The sequence below is a fragment of the Salmo salar genome, chromosome ssa14 (assembly GCF_905237065.1).
Source record: "Salmo salar chromosome ssa14, Ssal_v3.1, whole genome shotgun sequence".
Taxonomy (NCBI): Eukaryota; Metazoa; Chordata; class Actinopteri; order Salmoniformes; family Salmonidae; genus Salmo; species Salmo salar.
This window is the reverse complement of record NC_059455.1, coordinates 4,378,143-4,399,694: the sequence shown is the minus strand read 5'-3', so window position 1 is coordinate 4,399,694 and position 21,552 is coordinate 4,378,143. Positions and strand designations below refer to the sequence as shown.

The 21,552-nt window shown below is 44.1% G+C and overlaps 1 protein-coding gene and 1 long non-coding RNA gene across 4 annotated transcripts; one reads left to right on the top strand and one right to left on the bottom strand.

The window, feature by feature from the left end:
• Nucleotides 1-404: 404 nt before the first annotated feature.
• LOC106568775 (uncharacterized) lies at nucleotides 405-2,281 on the bottom strand. Its single transcript, XM_045694811.1, has 7 exons — nucleotides 2,211-2,281; nucleotides 1,891-2,009; nucleotides 1,716-1,761; nucleotides 1,487-1,584; nucleotides 867-1,351; nucleotides 574-758; nucleotides 405-494 (listed from the first exon to the last, which is right to left on the bottom strand). Exons 2-7 carry the CDS (start codon nucleotides 1,998-2,000, stop codon nucleotides 405-407), a joined length of 1,014 nt encoding a protein of 337 aa, XP_045550767.1. The 5' UTR covers nucleotides 2,001-2,009; nucleotides 2,211-2,281.
• A 3,585-nt stretch (nucleotides 2,282-5,866) lies between these two features.
• LOC106568647 (uncharacterized) lies at nucleotides 5,867-8,697 on the top strand. Of its 3 annotated transcripts, none has more exons than XR_006758707.1 (4): nucleotides 5,867-5,945; nucleotides 6,830-7,557; nucleotides 7,919-8,189; nucleotides 8,450-8,697. It is a non-coding gene; the product is annotated as an uncharacterized lncRNA (long non-coding RNA). The 3 variants fall into 3 exon arrangements; XR_001320364.2 differs by lacking the exon at nucleotides 5,867-5,945 and having other exon boundaries at nucleotides 5,958-7,384; nucleotides 7,483-7,557; XR_001320361.2 differs by lacking the exon at nucleotides 5,867-5,945 and having other exon boundaries at nucleotides 5,958-7,557.
• Nucleotides 8,698-21,552: the final 12,855 nt, after the last annotated feature.

The window sequence follows — 21,552 nt, the reverse complement described above, 5'->3', positions numbered from 1 at the left end:
CGTGTGGGGTGACATCCGGGATGACCACAGCAACATCCTCTGGAAAGGGAAAAAAGAGGAACAGAATGTAAACAAATGCAAACCGTAGGTTCTAAACACTGGCCAGTTGAAAGGTTCTACTAAGATGTCATGACAAACGGCACCTGTCAGAGTGCTCTCTAAGTGTTACTCACCTGCTTGGATGTCAGTTGGCAGAGTGGCGAAGACGGCCATCGTGAGAGTCCTTTCTTCAGGTGTGACGTCCACAACCTCCAAGAGGGAAGAGATGGGCTCTGCCTCTGTATTAGTGGGGATGTCCACAACATTCAGTTGGGAAGAAGCCGGGTCTGCCTCTGTTTTGGGGGTGATGTCCACAACCTCCAGGTGGGAACAACCCGGGTCTGCCTCTGTTTTGGGGGTGATGTTCACAACCTCCAGGTCGGAACAAGCCGGGTCTCCCTCTGTATTAGTGGTGATGTTCTCAACCTCCAGGTGGGAAGAACCCGGGTCTGCCTCTGTGTTAGGGGTGATGTCCACAACATTCAGGTGGGAAGAAGCCGGGTCTCCCTCTGTATTAGGGGTGATGTTCTCAACCTCCAGGTGGGAAGAACCCGGGTCTGCCTCTGTGTTAAGGGTGATGTCCACAACTTCCAGGTGGGACGAACCCGGGTCTGCCTCTGTGTTAAGGGTGATATCCACAACCTCCAGGTGGGACGAACCCGGGTCTGCCTCTGTGTTAACGGTGATGTTCACAACCTCCCGGTGGGAAGATGCCAGGTCTGTGTTAGGGGTGACAATAACAATCCTGATGAGCTCTACTACTACAAGGCACCAAGATGTCATCAGAACAGGCATCTGTCAGAGTGCTCTCTATCATTGCTACTCACCTGCTTGGATGTCAGCTGGTCGTGTGGTGGAGACGGCCACCGCGAGGACAGGGTGGACTGGTAGGGTGGCTGCAGGGGGCTGGAAGCAGCTCTGCACCTCGTCCGCCACAAAGGCACAGACAGAGCTCATATAAAAAGGGCTCTGCAGGTCATCTGTGGAGAAGGACTGACTGATTCTCCCGAGGATCGATCGCACAGATTCAAAAGCAGCAGCCCGGGAGAAAGGGATGTGATGTGAAGGGTTCTTTAACATGCAGGAGAGCTTCTCCACTACGGCCGCCACCGTGCCCACGGCCATCCCGCTTGTTAGGATTGGGTGCTCTGAATGGCCTTCCTCTGGCTGAAGCCACAGGGCCAGGAGGAGCCTGGGCACCACCTCCACCACCACCTGAGATGGGCTGAGCAGGTTGCTACGGGGCTCATTGGACTGCTCGCCCAGAATGCTCCTCACAGCTCTCTCCACGATGCTGTGGACTTTAGGATCGCTGAAATCAACAAAAAGGAGAAGACAAAGCTAAACGATGTGCTCACAGAGAACACTGTCTTAGTCTGTTTCTGCGTAGTTCCAGATGTGTAGATAAATGGATCAAGTCATATGCAGGGCAGTACATTGAACTCACATGTCAGCTGGCGAGGTGGAGTGCATGGAGCGGCGGAGCTTGCAGAAAGCCTCGTGCTCTATGTCCATCATTTTTAGGCAAGTGTTTACTTCCCAGGCCTACAGTATGAAACAGGAAGTCCCATTAGTGTAATTTCACAACAGATCTATCCTGCTGTGATTACTAGCCTTTCAACAACGAGTTAAGAGTTCACTAACTTGTAGTATGTCTCTAACTCTCATTCTCTTACCAGCCGAGCGAGGTCGTTTCCCTCCTCCAGGGTTTCCTTCCACACCCTTCAAATAAAACACAGAGCAATTCAACTTTCCTGGCTTGTGATTTTTCTGTTGTTTATTTTACCCAAACCCGGAGTGCTGCTGGTGGCAGGGAATGACAGTGAAGGTGAGTGCTGATGTGGTGCTCACCTCTCCCTAAGGGATTTTTTGCTCTGAGACACCAGCCAGTTGCTCATGTGCTCCGTGGTGACATGGGGCGGGACCTGGCCTTGACTCTGGAGCAGCAGATAATGGACCATGAGCTTCTTCTGCAAGATGAGGTAAGGTGTGAGACCATGCCACGAAATACCATATCATGTGCTTTCAGAAGGGCCTCTCGCAACATTTCACCACTACTCATGCCTGACAATTTGCAAGTGATATTAAGAACTCTTATGACCAACTTCTCTAAACTGTCTTGAAATACAACTCTCTTTCTGTTGATTATGTTTTTGTGGGATGAATCTTACCTGTTTATTGTAATATGTTTCCTCCCAGCAGGCCTGCAGAGTCTGAAAATAAAGGCTGCTTCTACAGAATTCCTTTGAAGATAATGAAAATAATGATGCTTTGTTATGCACATTATGCACAGGCATTTACACTATGCTAAAATGAATTTCTCCTAAGATTACCTTTGTGGGACCATGAGTGAACTCCGGAATGCACCAAACCCTATCCATGGTAAGATGGGGAAGAAATGCAGCGCTATAGATATACGGGATGCTCTAGGGATAACAGGAATGACTTAAAGTCGCGAATGATCAATGACTGTGGAGTCGTCCAATATGCTGCACTTAGAATTGAGTTGTAGGCGATGTTTGGCGCAAAATAGAATGTTTACATTCTATTGCCATGGAGAAATGGAATGTGTAGAACCTGTATAATTGGGTATGCTTCTATGTCTTTATTTCGTGAAAGCTCTTTATTATGTCATAATGTGTATATGAGGACGTAGGAGCCCGTCCCGATTCATGATGTGATTATCCAGGTGCATGTTGCTTAGACCTACTAATCCAACCTTGGTTTACAAGTTAAATACATTGTTTATATGTGCCTTTACAAATCTATTGACCACATCCATTTAAAGCAATGATTGTCAATTGAAAATGTGGTTGTTGTGTTATCCTGTTGTGCGCCTTGAGTGTCAGTCCCCTTAAGCACATTATTCCAATATTTCCGAGCTCTGAATTGACACAATGAACACTTTTGCAAAGATATTCGGTTACAAATAAGAGTATGAATGACAATAAACGTACGACTTGGATTGTATGCATAATAGTGTAGTAAACAATATCGCTCAGCGTGGGAACTTTTGGTGTTGGGAAGGTATCCGTTATAAGTCTCCATGGCATGTATCACTTCGTTGTCTTGTTGGTAATAGTAAAAATGCATGACAGTCCGCATTGTAATGGTCTAACAGGTGTTTTTCATTTTGTTTCTCACATTAAACAGACATCTGAGAACTGAATTGCTTACAGTTGTACCTATGATGTACAGACACACTAAAGCTGTACAGTGTAGTTTGATAAGTCAGTTTCAATTATACATATATATATATATATATACACAATCTCGGCTGTTTGCATATGTACGACCGTCCAAACTTGACCCCACACACATACACACACACACATTCATGCTAATCCCTCACACGCTTTTGAACATTGCACAACCTGCAACAAGACACTGAAAGAGCATGTTATTCCAAGTGTGTTTGTGTTTGAATAAAGACCCTAAGAATGAAATCAATGTGTGGATGTTGATTGGACAATGTATATATGCTTTGCAGAAGCCATTTTTTTTTTTGCATTCCCTGTAGCGTGTATTTTACTAGCGTGTATTTTACTTTATTTTACAGAATGAAGATTTGGTCTGAGAAACTATGCCGATTATAACATTTTAGCATTATTTTTTAAAATAAGGCAATGTTTTTATGACCCCCTTTCAAAGAGTCGCTCATTTATCACTTTCTTGCAGATATACAGTGCCTTCAGAAAGTGTTCATACCCCTTAACTTATTCCTCATTTTGTTTTCTTACAGCCTGAATTCCAAATGGATTAAATTATAGTTTTTCTTATCATCTCACCCAGCTACAGACAAAACCCCATAATGACAAGTTGAAAACATGTTTTTTGAATTTTTTTCAAATGTATTGAAAATGAAAAACATAAAAATCTAATTTACATAAGTATTCACAATACATGTTAGAATCACCTTTGGCAGCGATTAAAGCTGTGAGGCTTTCTAGGTAAGTCTCCAAGAGCTTTGCACCCCTGGATTGTTCCATATTTGCAATATCACAATATATACAGTTCCAGTCAAACGTCTGGACACACCTACTCATTTAAGGGTTTTTCTTTATTTTTACAATTTTATACATTTTAGAATAATAGTGAAGACATCAAAACTATGAAATAGCACAATTGGAATCATGTAATAATCAAAAAAGTGTTAAACAAATCCAAATATATTTTATATTTGAGATTCTTCGAAGTAGCCATGAAGTTCTTCATGGTCGAATTGCTCCATTGAAACCACTACTTATGGACGGACACCAATAATAAGAAGAGACTTGCTTGGGCCAAGAAACACGAGCAATGGACCTTAGACTGGTGGAAATCTATCCTTTGGTCTGATGAGTCCAAATTTGAGATTTTTGGCTTTCAATGTGTGTGTAAAGAATCAAGGGTGTTTAGTAGGGTCTACTCTTCATTATAAAACTATTTGTTTAATGGTTTAAAATCCGTCAGAAGCTGCTTTCAATTCATGGTGGCTCTGAATAAGTCTTGACTGGAGACAGAGCTTGTTTTGCCAAGGAAAGTGAAAAGGACTGAGGGAAAGTAAAATGGAAAATACATGGAAAGGAACATGGAAGAACCTCAAAGAACAAAGAAGCGGCGCAGGTCCTAATCCAGGCACTTGTCATCTCCCGTCTGGATTACTGCAACTCGCTGTTGGCTGGGCTCCCTGCCTGTGCCATTAAACCCCTACAACTCATCCAGAACGCCGCAGCCCGTCTGGTGTTCAACCTTCCCAAGTTCTCTCACGTCACCCCGCTCCTCCGCTCTCTCCACTGGCTTCCAGTTGATGCTCGCATCCGCTACAAGACCATGGTGATTGCCTACGGAGCTGTGAAGGGAACGGCACCTCCATACCTTCAGGCTCTGATCAGGCCCTACACCCAAACAAGGGCACTGCGTTCATCCACCTCTGGCCTGCTGGCCCCCCTTCCTCTGAGGAAGCACAGTTCCCGCTCAGCCCAGTCAAAACTGTTCGCTGCTCTGGCACCCCAATGGTGGAACAAGCTCCCTCACGACGCCAGGACAGCGGAGTCAATCACCACCTTCCGGAGACACCTGAAACCCCACCTCTTTAAGGAATACCTAGGATAGGATAAAGTAATACTTCTAACCCCCCCCTTAAAAGATTTAGATGCACTATTGTAAAGTGGTTGTTCCACTGGATATCATAAGGTGAATGCACCAATTTGTAAGTCGCTCTGGATAAGAGCGTCTGCTAAATGACTTAAATGTAATGTAAATGTAACATTGCATTTTCAAGACCATGTAACATCAAAATGCATCTTATATTCCTGCCCTTACAGAAAAACCACATGATTTCAACTGACATTTTATGTGAAATCATGTGAAAACCATGTAAAAATCATGCGAAAATCACATTTTCACAAGTGTAGTTTAATGTAATCACATGTTGCTTTACATGTTATCACATTATCTTCACATAAGATTACATGAAAACATGTTTTTGGAACACTGCGTATCTGACTGGATAGGATGGGTGATTCAGCAGAGGACAGAGCGAAGCTGACCAGCCAACAGGAACTGTGTGTCCCTGACAAGCAGGCCACCAAACGCCCTGCAGTTCCACACTCAAGGTTCTTAATAATGCTTTAAAATGCACATGTACGATTGTGCATGTGTAATGGGTTGAAAACAAAGTCACTAAAAACGGACACTCCTTTATTATTTATTTTCCCCCCAATTTGTTTATGTATTTGTCTTAATTAATCTAAATTGTATTTTCTACAAACTTTAGCGTTAGCAGTCCATCAGGCCAATAGATGGCGCTGTTGCACTGTTGTAGCAGGAGAAACAGCAAGTTCAGGCCAAGCGCTCACCATTCTGCAGAATAAGGATCAGAACTTTACTGAGCTAAACTGGGTCTGTTCTTTTTACTATTACAGGTATGTAACAGAACTTCCAAACGTTCAAATATATACACAATATGTAATAACATGCTATTTAACAACTCTGTCAAGGTATTATCACGTTAGGAAAGGTTTTGTTTTGGCTTTGTGTCGAACTGAGTGAGAGAAGAACGTGATTTACATTGAGTGAGAGTATATGTTAGCTTGATGCTAGCTGAGGTAAAAAACGATTTACGAGTCACAGAGACTATGTTTACTGAGTAGCTTACTTGTACTGGATTTTGTCTAGGAGATTTTTTTATAAAGAATCCATTTGTTAGGGATTTCTGAGTTGGTTTTACATGTTATTGTTTTTTTTGTGTAAAATTGTGCTCACTAGCTGGTAAACTGGCCGAGCACGCTCAGTCTGGTGGACTTTTAGTGCATACAGTGAGAGAGAGACGATTTTCTGGAGGTGCCACTATCTTAAAGCTGAATGTATTGTTGTCAGTTTTCTATAGAGGTAGCGGTATATAGAAAAACATTCAGTTATGTTTTCATATATAGGTGTTTCTATTGTATGAATGTGAAATACATTGTGGTTTTCATGTGAAACCATACACTAAGACAGGGTTATTTGTGGAACATTTTTGAGTTGTGCTTTAGGTAAAGTGCATTTATGTTGTGTAATTTAAAGTGTGCACTTGTTTGATGTGAATATTTTCAAAGCACTAACAAGAAAATAGACAATTGAACAAGAGAAAAAAAACATTCTTCAGAATAAAGAAAGCGCCAGAACTTTGCAGACGTAAACTTGTGTCTGTTCTTTTTACTATTGCAGGCCACCTCAGCTACACATGCACTCTGTCTGCACACGCATCCACGCATGCTCATACACACGGACAAACACACACTAATGTTCTGTCTCTTGTGTTTGTCAGCAGTTCATTGTGGCCCTGTCGTTCGCCTCCTTCACCAAAGCTCTGTCAGGGACCTACTGCTCTCAATACTGTCCAGTTTTCTAGTTGTTCCTATTAATTGATTGACTGGCGTTTGTCCATGACTCTACTGTCAAACCCCTAACATTGTTTTATGTGCTGCTATGTTGTTGCAGCCTAGTATCCAAACTGATATGCCATTTTTAGTAAAAAATAAATGTAAAAAAACTGAGCATGGGTGCAGTTTCTTGTCCTCCTCGTTCCGCTGTGAAAGGACCGCACCAGCTCCGGTGTCCGAGGCGTCCACCTCTACCACAAAGGGACGAGTAGGATCAGGATGAACGAGGATGGGTCCGGAGTTGAAACGTCCCTTGAGCTCTATGAATGCCCTGTCAGCCTTGAGATTCCAGCAAAAACCTGCTTGAGTGAGGTGGGACAGGGCCGAATGTGTTCCGGAAGGGTTTTTGGAGAAGATCAGGATGTCGTCGAGGTAAACAATGATGAACCCATTCAACATATCCCTAAGAGTGTCATTGATCAATGCTTGAAAGAATGCCGGTGAGTTCGATATTCCGAAGGTCATGACTAAATACTCAGTGACCACTAGGGTGGTTAAAGGCATTTTTCCACTCATCTCCCTCCCTGATTCTCACCAGATTTTAAGCGTTGCGGAGGTCCAGTTTGGTGAAGAATTGGGCTCCTAGGGCCAACTCCAAGGCGGCGGACATCAGGTAGGGGGTAACGATTCTTGATCGTAATCCTTTTCAGCCCTCTGTAATCGATGCAAGGACTGAGGTTTGGGTCAGAGACAGAGAGACAAGGGATGCGTTTAGACAGGCAGCCCAATTATGATATTTTTTCCACTAATTGGTCTTTTGACCAATCGCATTACATATTTTCGCATCAGCTCTTTTTCAGAGCATATCTGATTGGTCAAAATACCAAGTACTCAAAAAAATGACTGAATTGGGCTGCCTGTCTTAACGAAGCCATAGAAACCTGGACATGCTCCAACTGAAATGTTCCATCCTGTCAGTATTGATGTTGAATGGCATTACATACTATTTTTTTGTTCTCTCCCATCCCCTGTAGGTTTGTTGAACATGAGTGGAAATGAAACTCCAGCACACTGGCAGCACTAAAGACGTGTGAGTATAACTTTTCCAGATGAGGTGAACCTGCCTGTGGGTGCGGTGGGGATATTCCTGGGAGGTCTACTGATGAAGAGGTATAAGCTTGGCGTTGTGTCTGGAGCCCAGCTGTCTTTCGTCACCTCCTTCATGGCCTACCTCCTCCTCCCTCTGCAGTCTGGCACTAAGTGTGACAACGTTAAGGTGGCTGGTCTGACCGTGTCCTACGACGGGTAAATATGACATCTGATTGGTTGGTTGGTTGGGGGGTGTGTGGGTTGATAAAAACAAAAGTTTTGATCAGTGGAATATGAGAGAGAGTTAGACCAAAACACACATGGGCCTCTTCCTGGGCTCCCTCTTGTGGGAATATACAGTATGGTTGTTACTGAGCCAGGATTCCTGGCTGTTTTGTCACTGTGCCTATGTCAATGATAGTTCAGACACAATTATTTAAACATCATTATTATCAGCCATTTTCTCTGTCCCCCAGGTCCCCTGGTGTACGATGGCAGCCTGTTGTCAGAGTGTAACAGAGACTGCTCCTGCTTGGCTGGGGAGTGGGACCCTGTGTGTTCAGACAATGGCATCACCTACACCTCCCCCTGCCTCGCAGGCTGCTCCAGCTTTACAGGTTACGGCAAGAACACGGTACCAATACTATTAATGTCTGAGTGTACAACACATTCACAGGGATGCTGGCCCATGTTGACTCCAATGCTTCCCACAGTTGTGTCAAGTTGGCTGTATGTCTTTTGAGTGGTGGACCATTCTTGATACACACGGGAAACTGTTGAGCGTAAAAAACCCAGCAACGTTGCAGTTCTTGACACAAACTGGTACCCCTGGCACCTACTACCATACCCTGTTGAAAAGCACATAATTATGTTGTCTTGCCCATTCACCCTCTAAATGGCACACATACTGAATCCATGTCTCAATTTTCTCAAGCCTTACAATATTTTTTACACCTTTCTCCTCTTTATCTATACTGATTTAAGTGGATTTAACTAGTGACATCCATAAGGGATTATAGCGTTAACCTGGACTCACCTGGTCAGCATATGTCATGGAAAGAGCAGGTGTTCTTAATATTTTATACACTCAGTGTAACTCATTGGCACTGACATAAGTTATTTTCAACCATTAACTGGGGCCTTGTTGAGGCCTTATCTAAGTAAGTAATTGCTGATTGACAAAGTATTATTTTGATGTATGGAAAAAACAACAAACAAAACAAACAAAAACAATATCCCACATCGCGGGTGGGAAAAAGGACACACTAAGTATGATCCCCAATTAGAGGTAAAAATTATCAGCTGCCTCCAATTGGGAACCATACACACACACCAACATAGAAATATAATACCTAGAAACCCCCCTAGTCACGCCCTGACCTAAAACACCATAGAGAACCCCGAGGGCTCTCTATGGTCAGGACGTGACAGTGTCGCCGGAAGCTCTGGATTGGGAACTGTCGCCGGAAGCTCTGGACTGGGAATTGTGCGAGGAGCAGTGCGAGGAGCAGGCACAGGACATACTGGACTGGGGAGGCGCTCGGGAGGCCTGATGCGTGGGACCGGTACAGGTGGCACCGGACTAGTGACACGCACTTCAGGGCGAGTGCGGGGAGCAGGCGCAGGACGTACCTGACTGAGGACACGCACTCCAGGGAGAGTGCGAGGAGGAGGCACAGGACGTACTTGGCTCTGGAGGCGCACTGGAGACCTGGTGCGTAGAACCGGTGCAGGATATACTGGACCGTGGAGGTACACTGGAGGTCTGGAGCGTAGAGCTGGTACAACCCGTCCTGGCTGAATGCTCACTTTAGCCCGGCAAGTGCGGGACGCTGGCACAGGACGAACTGGGCTGTGAATGCACACTGGCGACACAGTGCGTAGAGCTGGCGCAGGATATCCTGGACTGAGGAGGCGTACTGGAGACCAGGAGCACTGAGCCGGCACAACCCGTCCTGGCTGAATGCTCACTTTAGCCCGGCAAATGCGAGGCGCAGGCACAGTGTGCACCGGGCTATGAATGCGCACTGGAGATACCGTGCGCATCACTCCATAACACGTTGCCTGACTGGTCACACGTTCCCCACGGTAAGCACGGGAAGTTGGCTCATGTCTAAACCCTGACTCCGCCAATCTCCCCGTGTGCCCCCCACAATTTTTTGGGGGGAGCTGCCTCTCGGGTTTCTGTCGTTGCCGTGCTAATTCCTCGTATCGTCGCCATTCCTCTTTTGCTTCCTCTATCTCCTCCCTTGGACGGCGATGTTCCCCAATATGCGTCCAGGGCCCCTTGCCGTCCAGGATCTCCTCCCATGTCTACTCCTGGCCACGCTGCTTGTTCCTCTGGTGGTGGGAGATTCTGTCACGTTCGTCGTAGAAAGGAGACAAAAGCGCAGCGTGGGTATCATTCCACATCTTTTATTTTAATGTGAAACTTTGCAAAACAAACAATAAACTACAAACAAAACACAAACCGTGACGAAAGAGGTGCAACATGCACTAACTCAAAATAATCTCCCACAAACACAGGTGGGAAAAACAACTACTTAAATATGATCCCCAATTAGAGACAACGATGACCAGATGCCTCTAATTGGGGATCATACAAAAATCCCAACATAGAAAAAAGAAACTAGAACCAAAACAACACAGAACTAAATAAACTAGATAAACCCCTCCCCCAGTCACGCCCTGACCTACCTTACCATAGAAAATAAAGAGCTCTCTATGGTCAAGACGTGATAGACTTATTTTTAAATCGTATATCTTTGTTCCATAAAAAGTATCTGTGAGGGTAAAAATTGCTGGGATTTTATCAACATCATTATTACATCGAAGCAAAAATTCTAAACCACCAACAGAGTCAAATAAATACTTAGGGAAGACATTCCAAATACTGTTCTGGTTCTTAACATACTGCAGAATCCAATTTATTTTAAAAATATTATTTAGAGTATTGAAATCTAAAACCTCAAGACCTCCTTATTCTTGGGTATTAGTGAGAATATATTTTCGTAGATAGTGAGGCTTGTTCCTCCAAATAAAATGATAAAGAATCTTAATTTCTTCTTTGTTTTCTCACTAATGGGGTTAAAGTTCAATTCACTCCTTTGTTTTTCATCCTTGCATATAACAATTTCAAGATAAGGTTACTTATCTTTAATTGGGATACCATATACTTCCTGTAAAACACAATCCTTGAGTGGAAATAAAATTGACTTATTGATATTAATTTTCAAACCCGAAACTAGGGAAAAGTCTTCAATACAGGAAACTGCTTTAGAAACCTCATTCCTGTCTCTTAAAAATATGGTGGTATCATCAGCCAGTTGACATAGTTTAAATTCCTTGCCAAGTGCTGAAACACCTTAAATTCCCTTTCTTGATATGAAAGGCCATAATTTGAGTAACCAATAAAAATACAAATGGACTCAGGACAAAACTAGGTCCAGAGTATTTGTATTTATTATGGATCCCCATTAGCTGCTGCCAAAGCAGCAGCTACTCTTCCTGGGGTCCAGCAAAATTAAGGCAGTTATACAATGTTAAAAACATTACAATACATTCACAGATTTCACAACACATTGTGTGCCCTCAGGCCCCTACTCCACCACTACCACATATCTACAGTACTAAATCCATGTGTATGTTATAGTGCGTATGTTATTATGTGTGTGTGTGTGTGTTTGTGTTGCTTCACAGTCCCTGCTGTTCCATAAGGTGTTTTTTATCTGTTTTTTTTAATCAAATTTGACTGCTTGCGTCAGTTACTTGATGTGGAATATAGTTCCATGTAGTCATGGCTCTATGTAGTACTGTGCGCCTCCCATAGTCTGTTCTGGACTTGGGGACTGTGAAGAGACCTCTGGTGGCGTGTCTTGTGGGGTACGCATGGGTGTCCGAGCTGTGTGCATTCAACATGTCAATACCTCTCATAAATAAAAGTAGTGATGAAGTCAATCTCTCCTCCACTTTCAGTCTAGAGAGATTGCTTTTTTGTGGCACCTGACCACACAACTGAACAGTACTCAAGGTGCAACAAAACTATGGCCTGTAGGACCTGCCTTGTTGATAGTGTTGTTTAGAAGGCAGAGCATCGCTTTTTATAGACGGATTTCTCCCCATCTTAGCTACTACTGCATCAATATGTTTTGACCATGACAGTTTACAATCTAGGGTTACTCCAAGCAGTTTAGTCATCTCAACTTGCTCAATTTACACATTATTTATTACAAGATTTAATTGAGGTTTAGGGTTTAGTGAGTGTTTTGTTCAAAATGCAATGATTTTAGTTTTAGAAATATTTACTATGACTGTGGCATTGAGTAGGTCTGGAGACATCTTGGACAAAACCCACTGAGTTGATGATGGATCCGAAAAACCTTTGGAGTGGGTCTGTGGACTTTTCCATGTGAATATTAAAGTCACCTCCAAGTTCATCACCAAGCTCAGGACCCTGGGACTGAACACCTTGCTCTAGAACTGGATCCTGGACTTCCTGACGGACCTCCCCAGGTGTTGAGGGTGGGCAACAACACATCCGCTACGCTGAGCATCAACACGGGGCCCCTCAGATGTGTGTGCTTAGTTCCCTCCTGTACTCCCTGTTCACCCACGACTGCGTGGATGAGCACGACTCCAACACCATCATCAAGTTTGTTGACGACATGACGGTGGTAGGACTGATCACCCAAAACTGATCACCGACTACAGAGACCTGGCAGAGTGGTGACAGGACATCAACCTTTTCCTGAACATCAGCAAGACAAAGGAGCTGATCACGGACTACAGGAAACGGAGGGGCGAGCACTTCCCCATCCACATCAATTGTGCTGTAGAGGAGCTGGTCGAGAGCTTCAAGTTCCTCTGTGTCCACACACAGCCACACAATTGTGAAGAGGGCATGACAGCACCCCCTCAGGAGGCTGAAAATATTTGGCATGGGCCCTCAGACCCTCAAAAAGTTCTACAGCTGCACCATTGATAGCATCTTGACTGGCTGCATCACCGCTTGGTACAGCAACTACAAGGTGCCCAACTGCAAGGCACTAAAGAGAGTGGTGAATACGGCTCAGTACATCACGGGGGCTGTGCTCCCTGCCATCCAATACCTCTATTCCAGGCGATGTCAGAGGAAGGCCCCAAAGATGTGTAAAGACTCCAGCCACCCAAGCTATAGACTGTTCCCTGTCAGTCAACTTTGCTTGAATAGGAAAAGGAGAGGAGATGAGATTAAGTTCAGGGAGGAGGCGAGGGCCTAGTCGATAAAGTTCCCAGCGGCACTGGAGTCCACTAGAGCTGTAGAGACAACACTTGTCGGACAGTCAGCCAATGAAATAGGTACTGTAAAGGGTTTGGCGGAAAACTCAGAAAATGGGATACTCACGCCTACCATGGGGGATGGAAGGTCACGGGGCCACCCCTCTGCTCTAGAGGACCCCGGGTTAGGGCACACCGGACACCTCCTGACCGTAATAGGGACAGAGCCCCAGCTGTCTCCCCGTGACGCCGCTCTGCCGCTGATAGGTGTGTGGCCCCTACCTCCATGGGTTCAGGCTCTGCCTCAGGACAGCCAAAAGAGGGAGGCGAGTGGCAATGTGGACACAGGCCCTCCCTTAGAAGATTAACCAGATAGATTGCCATCGAAATGAGAGCGTCCAAGGAAATATTGTCATCCCGACATGCCAACTCCATCTGGACCTCCTCGCGCAGGCCACTGCAGAATAGAGTGTTGGAGCGCTGGCTCATTCCATCCACTGGAAGATGCCACGGTATGAAAGGTGAGGGAGTACCACGCAGCGGTCTGGGCACCCTGCCTGAGCTGGGAAAGTCACTCACCTCCATCTCTGCCCTCTGGAGGATGGTCAAAGACCGCCCTGAACAGATCCATGAACCTCTCATAAGACACCAGCTCCTCCTCTCCTCTCTCCCAGACGGCCGTAGCCCACTCCCAACGCCCGTCCGGTCAGCAGGGAAATTACCCTGGCAACGTGGGACCTCTCATGGTGGGGTCTCCTGTCTGATATGCGAAATAGAGGGAGCACTGGAGTAGGAAGCCACGGCATTTTGATCGAGTGCCATCAAATTTCTCCGGAAGGGATAGTCGAGCATCGCTGACCTGGACGAACGGCTGGGTAGGCTGGCTCATTGTGACGACCCGTGGTAGGAGTCCCTCTGATAGGGGAATGGAGAACCTTGCTGGTGGTGTCGAGGCGGTGGAGAACGCAGAGGACCTCCTCCATGGTCGTACCCAGTTTCGCCAGCTGGACGTGGTGTTGATGGAGTAGAGGACCTTGTTCGTTAACCGCCTGGAAGATGGTTGAATCTTCTGCTGCTTCTATGTTGTCGAGGTGTTATTCTGTAACGTATGCACCGGGAGTCAGGAAACAGGTGCAGAAGGTGATTTTAATAAAGAACTTTGAATAAACTTTGAATAATTTTAATAAAGCAAATGAACAAACTTGAGGAGCCTACATAACGTGACAGGAAACAATAACACCTAGTTACTGAAGACTCACAATAATTCACTGTTGCCTCCTTTTTCAGGTGTCATGGCTCTAAATTTATTTGAGGAAGAAATCATCAAGAGATATGCTGGACCATATGTCAGAGAGGTGTTTCTGGGACCACATCGTTTCTTTCCAGGTAGAATTTTAGCAATATTTAGTTATGTTCAGTCCTGTTTACATGTATATTTCTAGTATTGCACCTGTTAGCTGTTAGGCTAAATTTAAATAAAAAAATTCTTCTCCAAAAGCAGACAATGACCCAAACCAAATTAGGTTATTTTCACACCTACAGCAGCTGAGCTATGAAGAGTTGCGTGTCAATTCATAAACCATGTGCCATGGAATCTCTTCCCAACTATTTTGCAATCTATATGGCTCTCCGACATTTTGCGGTTGCATGAGGTCTTGAGTTAGAAATGTAACACTTTAGAGTACTTAAACCTCTTACATCTAGACGTTCCGCTAGCGGAACACCTGCTCCAATATCCAATGATAGGCGTGGCGCGAATTACAAATTCCTCAAAAATACAAAAACTTCAATTTTTCAAACATATGACTATTTCACAGCATTTTAAAGATAAGACTCTCCTTTATCTAACCACACTGTCCGATTTCAAAAAGGCTTTACAACGAAAGCAAAACATTAGATTATGTCAGCAGAGTACCAAGCCAGAAATAATCAGACACCCATTTTTCAAGCTAGCATATAATGTCACAAAAACCCAGAAGACAGCTAAATGCAGCACTAACTTTTGATGATCTTCATCAGATGACAACCCTAGGACATTATGTTATACAATACATGCATGTTTTGTTCAATCAAGTTCATATTTATATCAAAAAACAGCTTTTTACATTAGCATGTGACTAGCATGTGACTAGCATTCCCACCGAACACTGCCGGTGAATTTACTAAATTACTCACGATAAACGTTCACAAAAAGCATAACAATTATTTTAAGAATTATAGATACAGAACTCCTCTATGCACTCGATATGTCCGATTTTAAAATAGCTTTTTGGTGAAAGCACATTTTGCAATATTCTAAGTACATAGCCCAGGCATCACGGGCTAGCTATTTAGACACCCGGCAAGTTTAGCACTCACCAATATCAGATTTACTATTATAAAAGATTGATTACCTTTTGTTGTCTTCGTCAGAATGCACTCCCAGGACTGCTACTTCAATAACAAATGTTGGTTTGGTCCAAAATAATCCATCGTTATATCCGAATAGCGGCGTTTTGTTCGTGCGTCCCAGACACTATCTGAAATGGTAAATCAGGGTCGCGCGCATGGTGCAATTCGTGACAAAAAAAATCGAAATATTCCATTACCGTACTTCGAAGCATGTCAACTGCTGTTTAAAATCCATTTTTATGCCATTTTTCTCGTAAAAAAGCGATAATATTCCGACCGGGAATCTCCTTTTAGCTAAACAGAGGAAAGTAAACAAAGCTTTCGGTCGACGCGGGCACGAGCCTGAGTCTCACAGTACTGTAACCAGCCACAACCCAAACGCGCTACTTTTTTTCAGCCAGAGCCTGCAAAGCCACGATTCAGCTTTTTACCGCCTTCTGAGACCCTATGGCAGCCGTAGGAAGTGTCACGGGACAGCTAAGATCCTCACACTTCAATAAACAGAGACAAGAAGAACGACACCTTGTCAGACAGGCCACTTCCTGCATGAAACCTTGTCAGGTTTTTGCCTGCCAAATGAGTTCTGTTATACTCACAGACACCATTCAAACAGTTTTAGAAACTTTAGGGTGTTTTCTATCCATATGTAATAAGTATATGCATATTCTAGTTACTGGGTAGGAGTGGTAACCAGATTAAATCGGGTACGTTTTTTATCCAGCCGTGAAAATACTGCCCCCTAGCCATAACAGGTTAAGCATCAAATACATTGCAAATGTGTGGATTTTCACATCTACAGTAGCCGGGCTATGAAGAGTCTATTGTCCTGCTAATAGAAAACATTGTTTGCCAGATGGGCTACACCTGCTACAGTACTACAGTACACTTCTGAAAACCTGTTTTCAAAATGCCTCCTGCTGTCCATCACTACTGTAAATAAAAACACAGCATCTTGTTTACATTATTTATTGTAACCACAATGTCACAAATAATTTGTATGTACTTTTCCAATTACTTTTAGAGTTTGGGATTTACAAAAACCTTAGTGTAACAACAGTTTTCGTAAGTAATATATACAGTCCCAGTTACAGCTTGTTCTGATTAAGTAGAAACAAAAAAAGTGTATTTTTTTCATTGTTTATTTAGTGGCACCACAAATGTGAATTATAATTTACAAAACAACTTACCAAACAAAACAAAAATTAACCTTTATTTAACTAGGCAAGTCAGTTAAGAACAAATTCTTATTTACAATGACGGCCTACCCCGGCAAAACCCAGATGGCGCCAGGCCAATTGTGCGCCGCCCTATGGAACTCCCAATCACAGCCGGATCTGATGCAGCCTAGATTCGACCCAGGGACAATAGTGATGCCTCTTGCACTGAGATGCAGTGCCTTAGGTTTCACATGGGGTGAGACATTCTTACTAGTTTGTAAATAAAGCCAGTTTGTTATTTAGAATGATTTATTTATGTTTTTAGAGGGCGATGCAGTGTCTTATACCGCTGTGCCACTCAAGAGGCCTCGTCCACAAATATACCTCTGGTTCGTGTCCAAGCTCTGTCACAGCTGGCCGCAACCGGGAGACCCATGGGGCGGCGCACAATTGGCCCAGCGTCGTCTGGGTTAGGGCAGGGTTTGGCCGACAGGGATGTTCTTGTCCCATCATGCACTAGTGACTCCTGTGGCGGGCCGGGCGCAATGCACGCTGACACAGTCCCCAGTGTTTCCTCCGACACATCGGTGCGGCTGGCTTCCAGGTTAAGTGGGCATTGTGTCAAGAAGCAGTGCGGCCTTCGCCTCTCCCGAGTCCGTACGGGAGTTGCCGCGATGGGACAAGACTGTAACTACCAATTGGATACCACAAAATTGGGGGGGAAAAAAGGGGTAAAAAAATGTAAATATAGAAAAAATACCTCTCTTGATATCACATGCATTTCACACATATTATGCAGATACTGATTGTTAGCACTTGGTGGTCTATAGCAGCTTCCCACAAGAACGGTCTTTAGGTGAGGTCATATTATTTCAACAGTATTTAACATGAGATCCTCTCTTAGCTTTAGAGGAATGTGGCTCTGTATATAGGCCACAACACCGCCCCCATTGGCATTTCTGTATTTTTGGTAGATGTTATAGCCATGTATTGCTACCACTGTATCATCAAAGGTATTATCCAAGTGAGTTTCAGAAATAGAATATCATCTGTTAGTAGCAAGTTACTGATTTCATGAACCTTGTTTCTTAGGCTACATATGTTCATGTGGGCTATTTTTAGCACTTTACTGATATGATTGATTGTTTTTATTGCAATTCCTGTGAAGCTTATCAGAAATAGACATGACAATGTTATTTATGTTTGAGCTGAGTGCAGGGTAAGCTGCATACAGTGGACTTCCTACTGGGGCACACCACCTCGGTGCTAACAGTATAACTCTGGTTCATAGGCACATGATTACTGTATACAATAGCTGTAGGATCAGCAGAGGCATTCAGGGCAGTAAGAGGGACATAAATTAGGTTACTTACATTGTGACTGCCAACGCCCCTGGGATAATGTACATTTGCTGCAGCATTATTACAACTCAGCGACACAAGGATCTGAGCTGAGCTTAGGTCATTGATAAGTCATTGTCTAAATGCAGCCTTGAAATGCATGGAGCCAAGATGATTTGGATGGACTCCATCATTCCTATAGAGCATCTTCTGTTTCCAGAAGGTTTCAAATTTATTCCAACAGAGCTACAATAATATTTTAGCAAGGTGTGTAATGCCAGTAGCCTGCTGAATGTTTCACACCCACGGTCCAACGATGGTTCCCGGACCTGAAATAATTGCCCGCTTTTTAGAATCTTTTAGAGCTAGAATCAGTTCTTTAAAATCAATTCCGTGCTGGCACTCCTAATTTCGTTTGACCCCACATAGACTATGACAGCGTCAGCTTCCGGCAGCTGTCGCAGAACGATCGGAAGCAGCCTTGTTATGTCCTGTACTCGTGCTCCAGGATAGCACAGGGTTTTTGATTGGGCAACCGAGATGTTTCTTTCCATAGAGCTGCCAATGATGACAGCTGGTGCAATGGCTGAGGAGGTCCGGCCGTTCTTTCGCTTCGAGTGGTTTTGTGGTGGGGCCCGATGGACCTGAGTCAGCTGTAGTATCCATCATGGATGATGAAAGGGCCAGAGTCTTAGACAGCCTCACGGTCTGATGAGGGGGGAGCTCTGAGGATCTGAACCCAAGGTAGAAGCCACTGGAGAAGGAGACAGAATAGATGACAAAGGCGCAGGTACCTCCGGATACGATCTCAAATTGGAAGTGCCCAGGGTAGAAGGCTCCAGAAACTCTGGATCCAGGGCAGCGAAGCTGTTTCTAGTCTTTGTCCGTTCCGGGCTTACTTTCTCCAAGGTGGCCCCCGTTGCCAGAGGTGGCTGTTTTCGACTTCCACGGTGAGTGACATACACTACATGACCAAAAGTATGTGGACACCTGCTCGTTGAACATCTGATTCCAAAACCATGGCTACTAATATGGAGCTGGTCCACCCTTTTCTGCTATACTCTTCTGGGAAGGCGTTCCACTAGATGTTGGAACATTGCTGCAGGGACTTGCAGAGCATTAGTGAAGTCGGCACTGATGTTGGCCGATTAGGCCTGGCTCGCAGTCGGTGTTCCAATTCATCCCAAAGGTGTTCAATGGGGTTGAGGTCAGGGCTCTGGGCAGGCCAGTCAAGTTCTTCCACACCGAGCTCAACAAACCATTTCTTTATGGACCTTGCATTGTGCACGGGGGTATTGTCATGTTGAAACAGGAAAGTGCCTTCCCCAAACTGTTGCCACAACGTTGGAAGCACAGAATTGTCTGGAATGTCGTTGTATGCTGTAGAGTTTAGATTTCCCTTCACTGGAACTAGGACTGAACCATGAAAAAAATCCCACCAAACTTTACAGTTGGTACTATGCATTGGGGCAGGTAGCGTTCTCCTGGCATCCACCAAACCCAGATTCGTCCATCAGACTAGCAGATGGTGAAGCGTGATTCATCACTCCAGAGAACGCATTTCCACTGCTCCAGTCCAATGGCGGCGAGCTTTACACCACTCTAGCCGATGCTTGGCATTGTGATCTTAGGCTTGTGTGTGGCTACTTAACCATGGAAACCCTTTTCATGAAGCTCCTGACAAACAGTTCTTGTGCTGACATTTCTTCCAGAGGCAGTTTGGAACTCGGTAGTGAGTGATGCAACCGAGGATAGACAATTTTTACTTGCTACGCACTTCAGCACTCGGCGGTCCCTTTCTCTGAGCTTGTGTGGCCTACCACGTACCACCTACCAAATTTGACGAACTGACTTCTTGGAAAGGTGGCATCATATGACAGTACCACATTGAAAGTCACAGAGCTCTTCAGTAAGGCAATTCTACTGCAAATGTTTGTCTATGGAAATTGCATGGTGTGTGCTCGATTTTATACATCTGTCAGCAATGGAATCCACTAATTTGAAGGGGTGTCCACATACTTTTGTGTCTACGCATGATATTATTTAAAATGTGTCTTATGAATTCAGGTAAAATAGAGACATAAGTGTACAAGCATGTAATGTATGATTGGCACATGTAAAATATGAGTTGCACTTGTATCATCAGCTTTGTAGTTGTGAAACACTTGCAAACTTGTAACTTGATATGTGAATAAATTCAATAATATTTGCAACCCAATTTGAAAATTAATACAACTCCTTTACCTAACTTGCGACTGGTGAATCTTTGTCTGTGAATCAAAACTAAATTTGCCGATGTCGAATGTGCACGCTCTGAGTTTAGTAACTCATTTAGCGACTAACCACTGCCAAACATTTTGTCATTAAAAGAGCAGGTGTTCAAAATGTTTTGTACGCTAGTACTGATGTTACAGTTGGAAAGCTGTAACGTTTCTGTAAAGCACTTTGTGACTTGATCAGGGCTGTCCTGATTAACGTGAGACGATAGCATGCATTTGTAACAATAACAGTGAGTGTTGTGGTTGTATATTCTTATTTTTCTATGTATTTATGATTAATATTCCCTTTTGTCAATAACAGCTTCTACACAGCATGGCAACATGCTTGATTTAAAAAACTATTTAAACATGTCTTTATACATTATAGAGGTTATGGGGGTGATGATGTTGCCCATCAGATTTCATATTATGCCAATATGTCAACGTTATCAATTAGAAAGATGGTGCTGTTCAAAATGACAAGTTCATAACTGTTGATTTTTACAGGACTCTCCTAATGCTACGTTGAACAAGCACCATGGACGAAGAAGGGGGAGGAAAACAGATAGTTAAAGGCTCAGAAAAAGACCCATTTGCAGACAGTTCGAATAACAGACTTTTTTTATATAAACAGGGGTCAGGCAAAGGACAGGTCAAGGGCAGGCAGGGGTTGGTAGTCCAGGGCAGAGTCCGTAGGGTACAGAGCGGCAGGCAGGCTCAGGGACAGGCAGAGGTCAGTAATCCAGGGCAGTGGCAAAAGGTACAGAACGGCAGGCAGGCTCAGGGCAGGCAGAATGATCAAAACCAAGAAAAGTAGAAAACGGGCTCAAGGAAACGGGAGTACGAAAAAAAACACACTGGTAGGCTTGACAAGACGAACTGGCAACAGACAAACAGAGAACACAGGTATAAATGCACAGGGGATAACGGGGAAGATGGGCGACACCTGGAGGTGGGTGGATACAAGCACAAAGACAGGTGAAACAGATCAGGTTGTGACAGATAGCTTCTCTTTACCACACCTTCACCAAAAGTCATCCAATGTTTGCTTTATGAATAATTGCTCCATCTTTTAAAATAAATATATAATTATATATATATATTTTTAAATGCTAGATGTGAGTAATTTAGCATGTCTATAGTGGCAAGTATTGTTTTTAAATGTTTATTAAATATA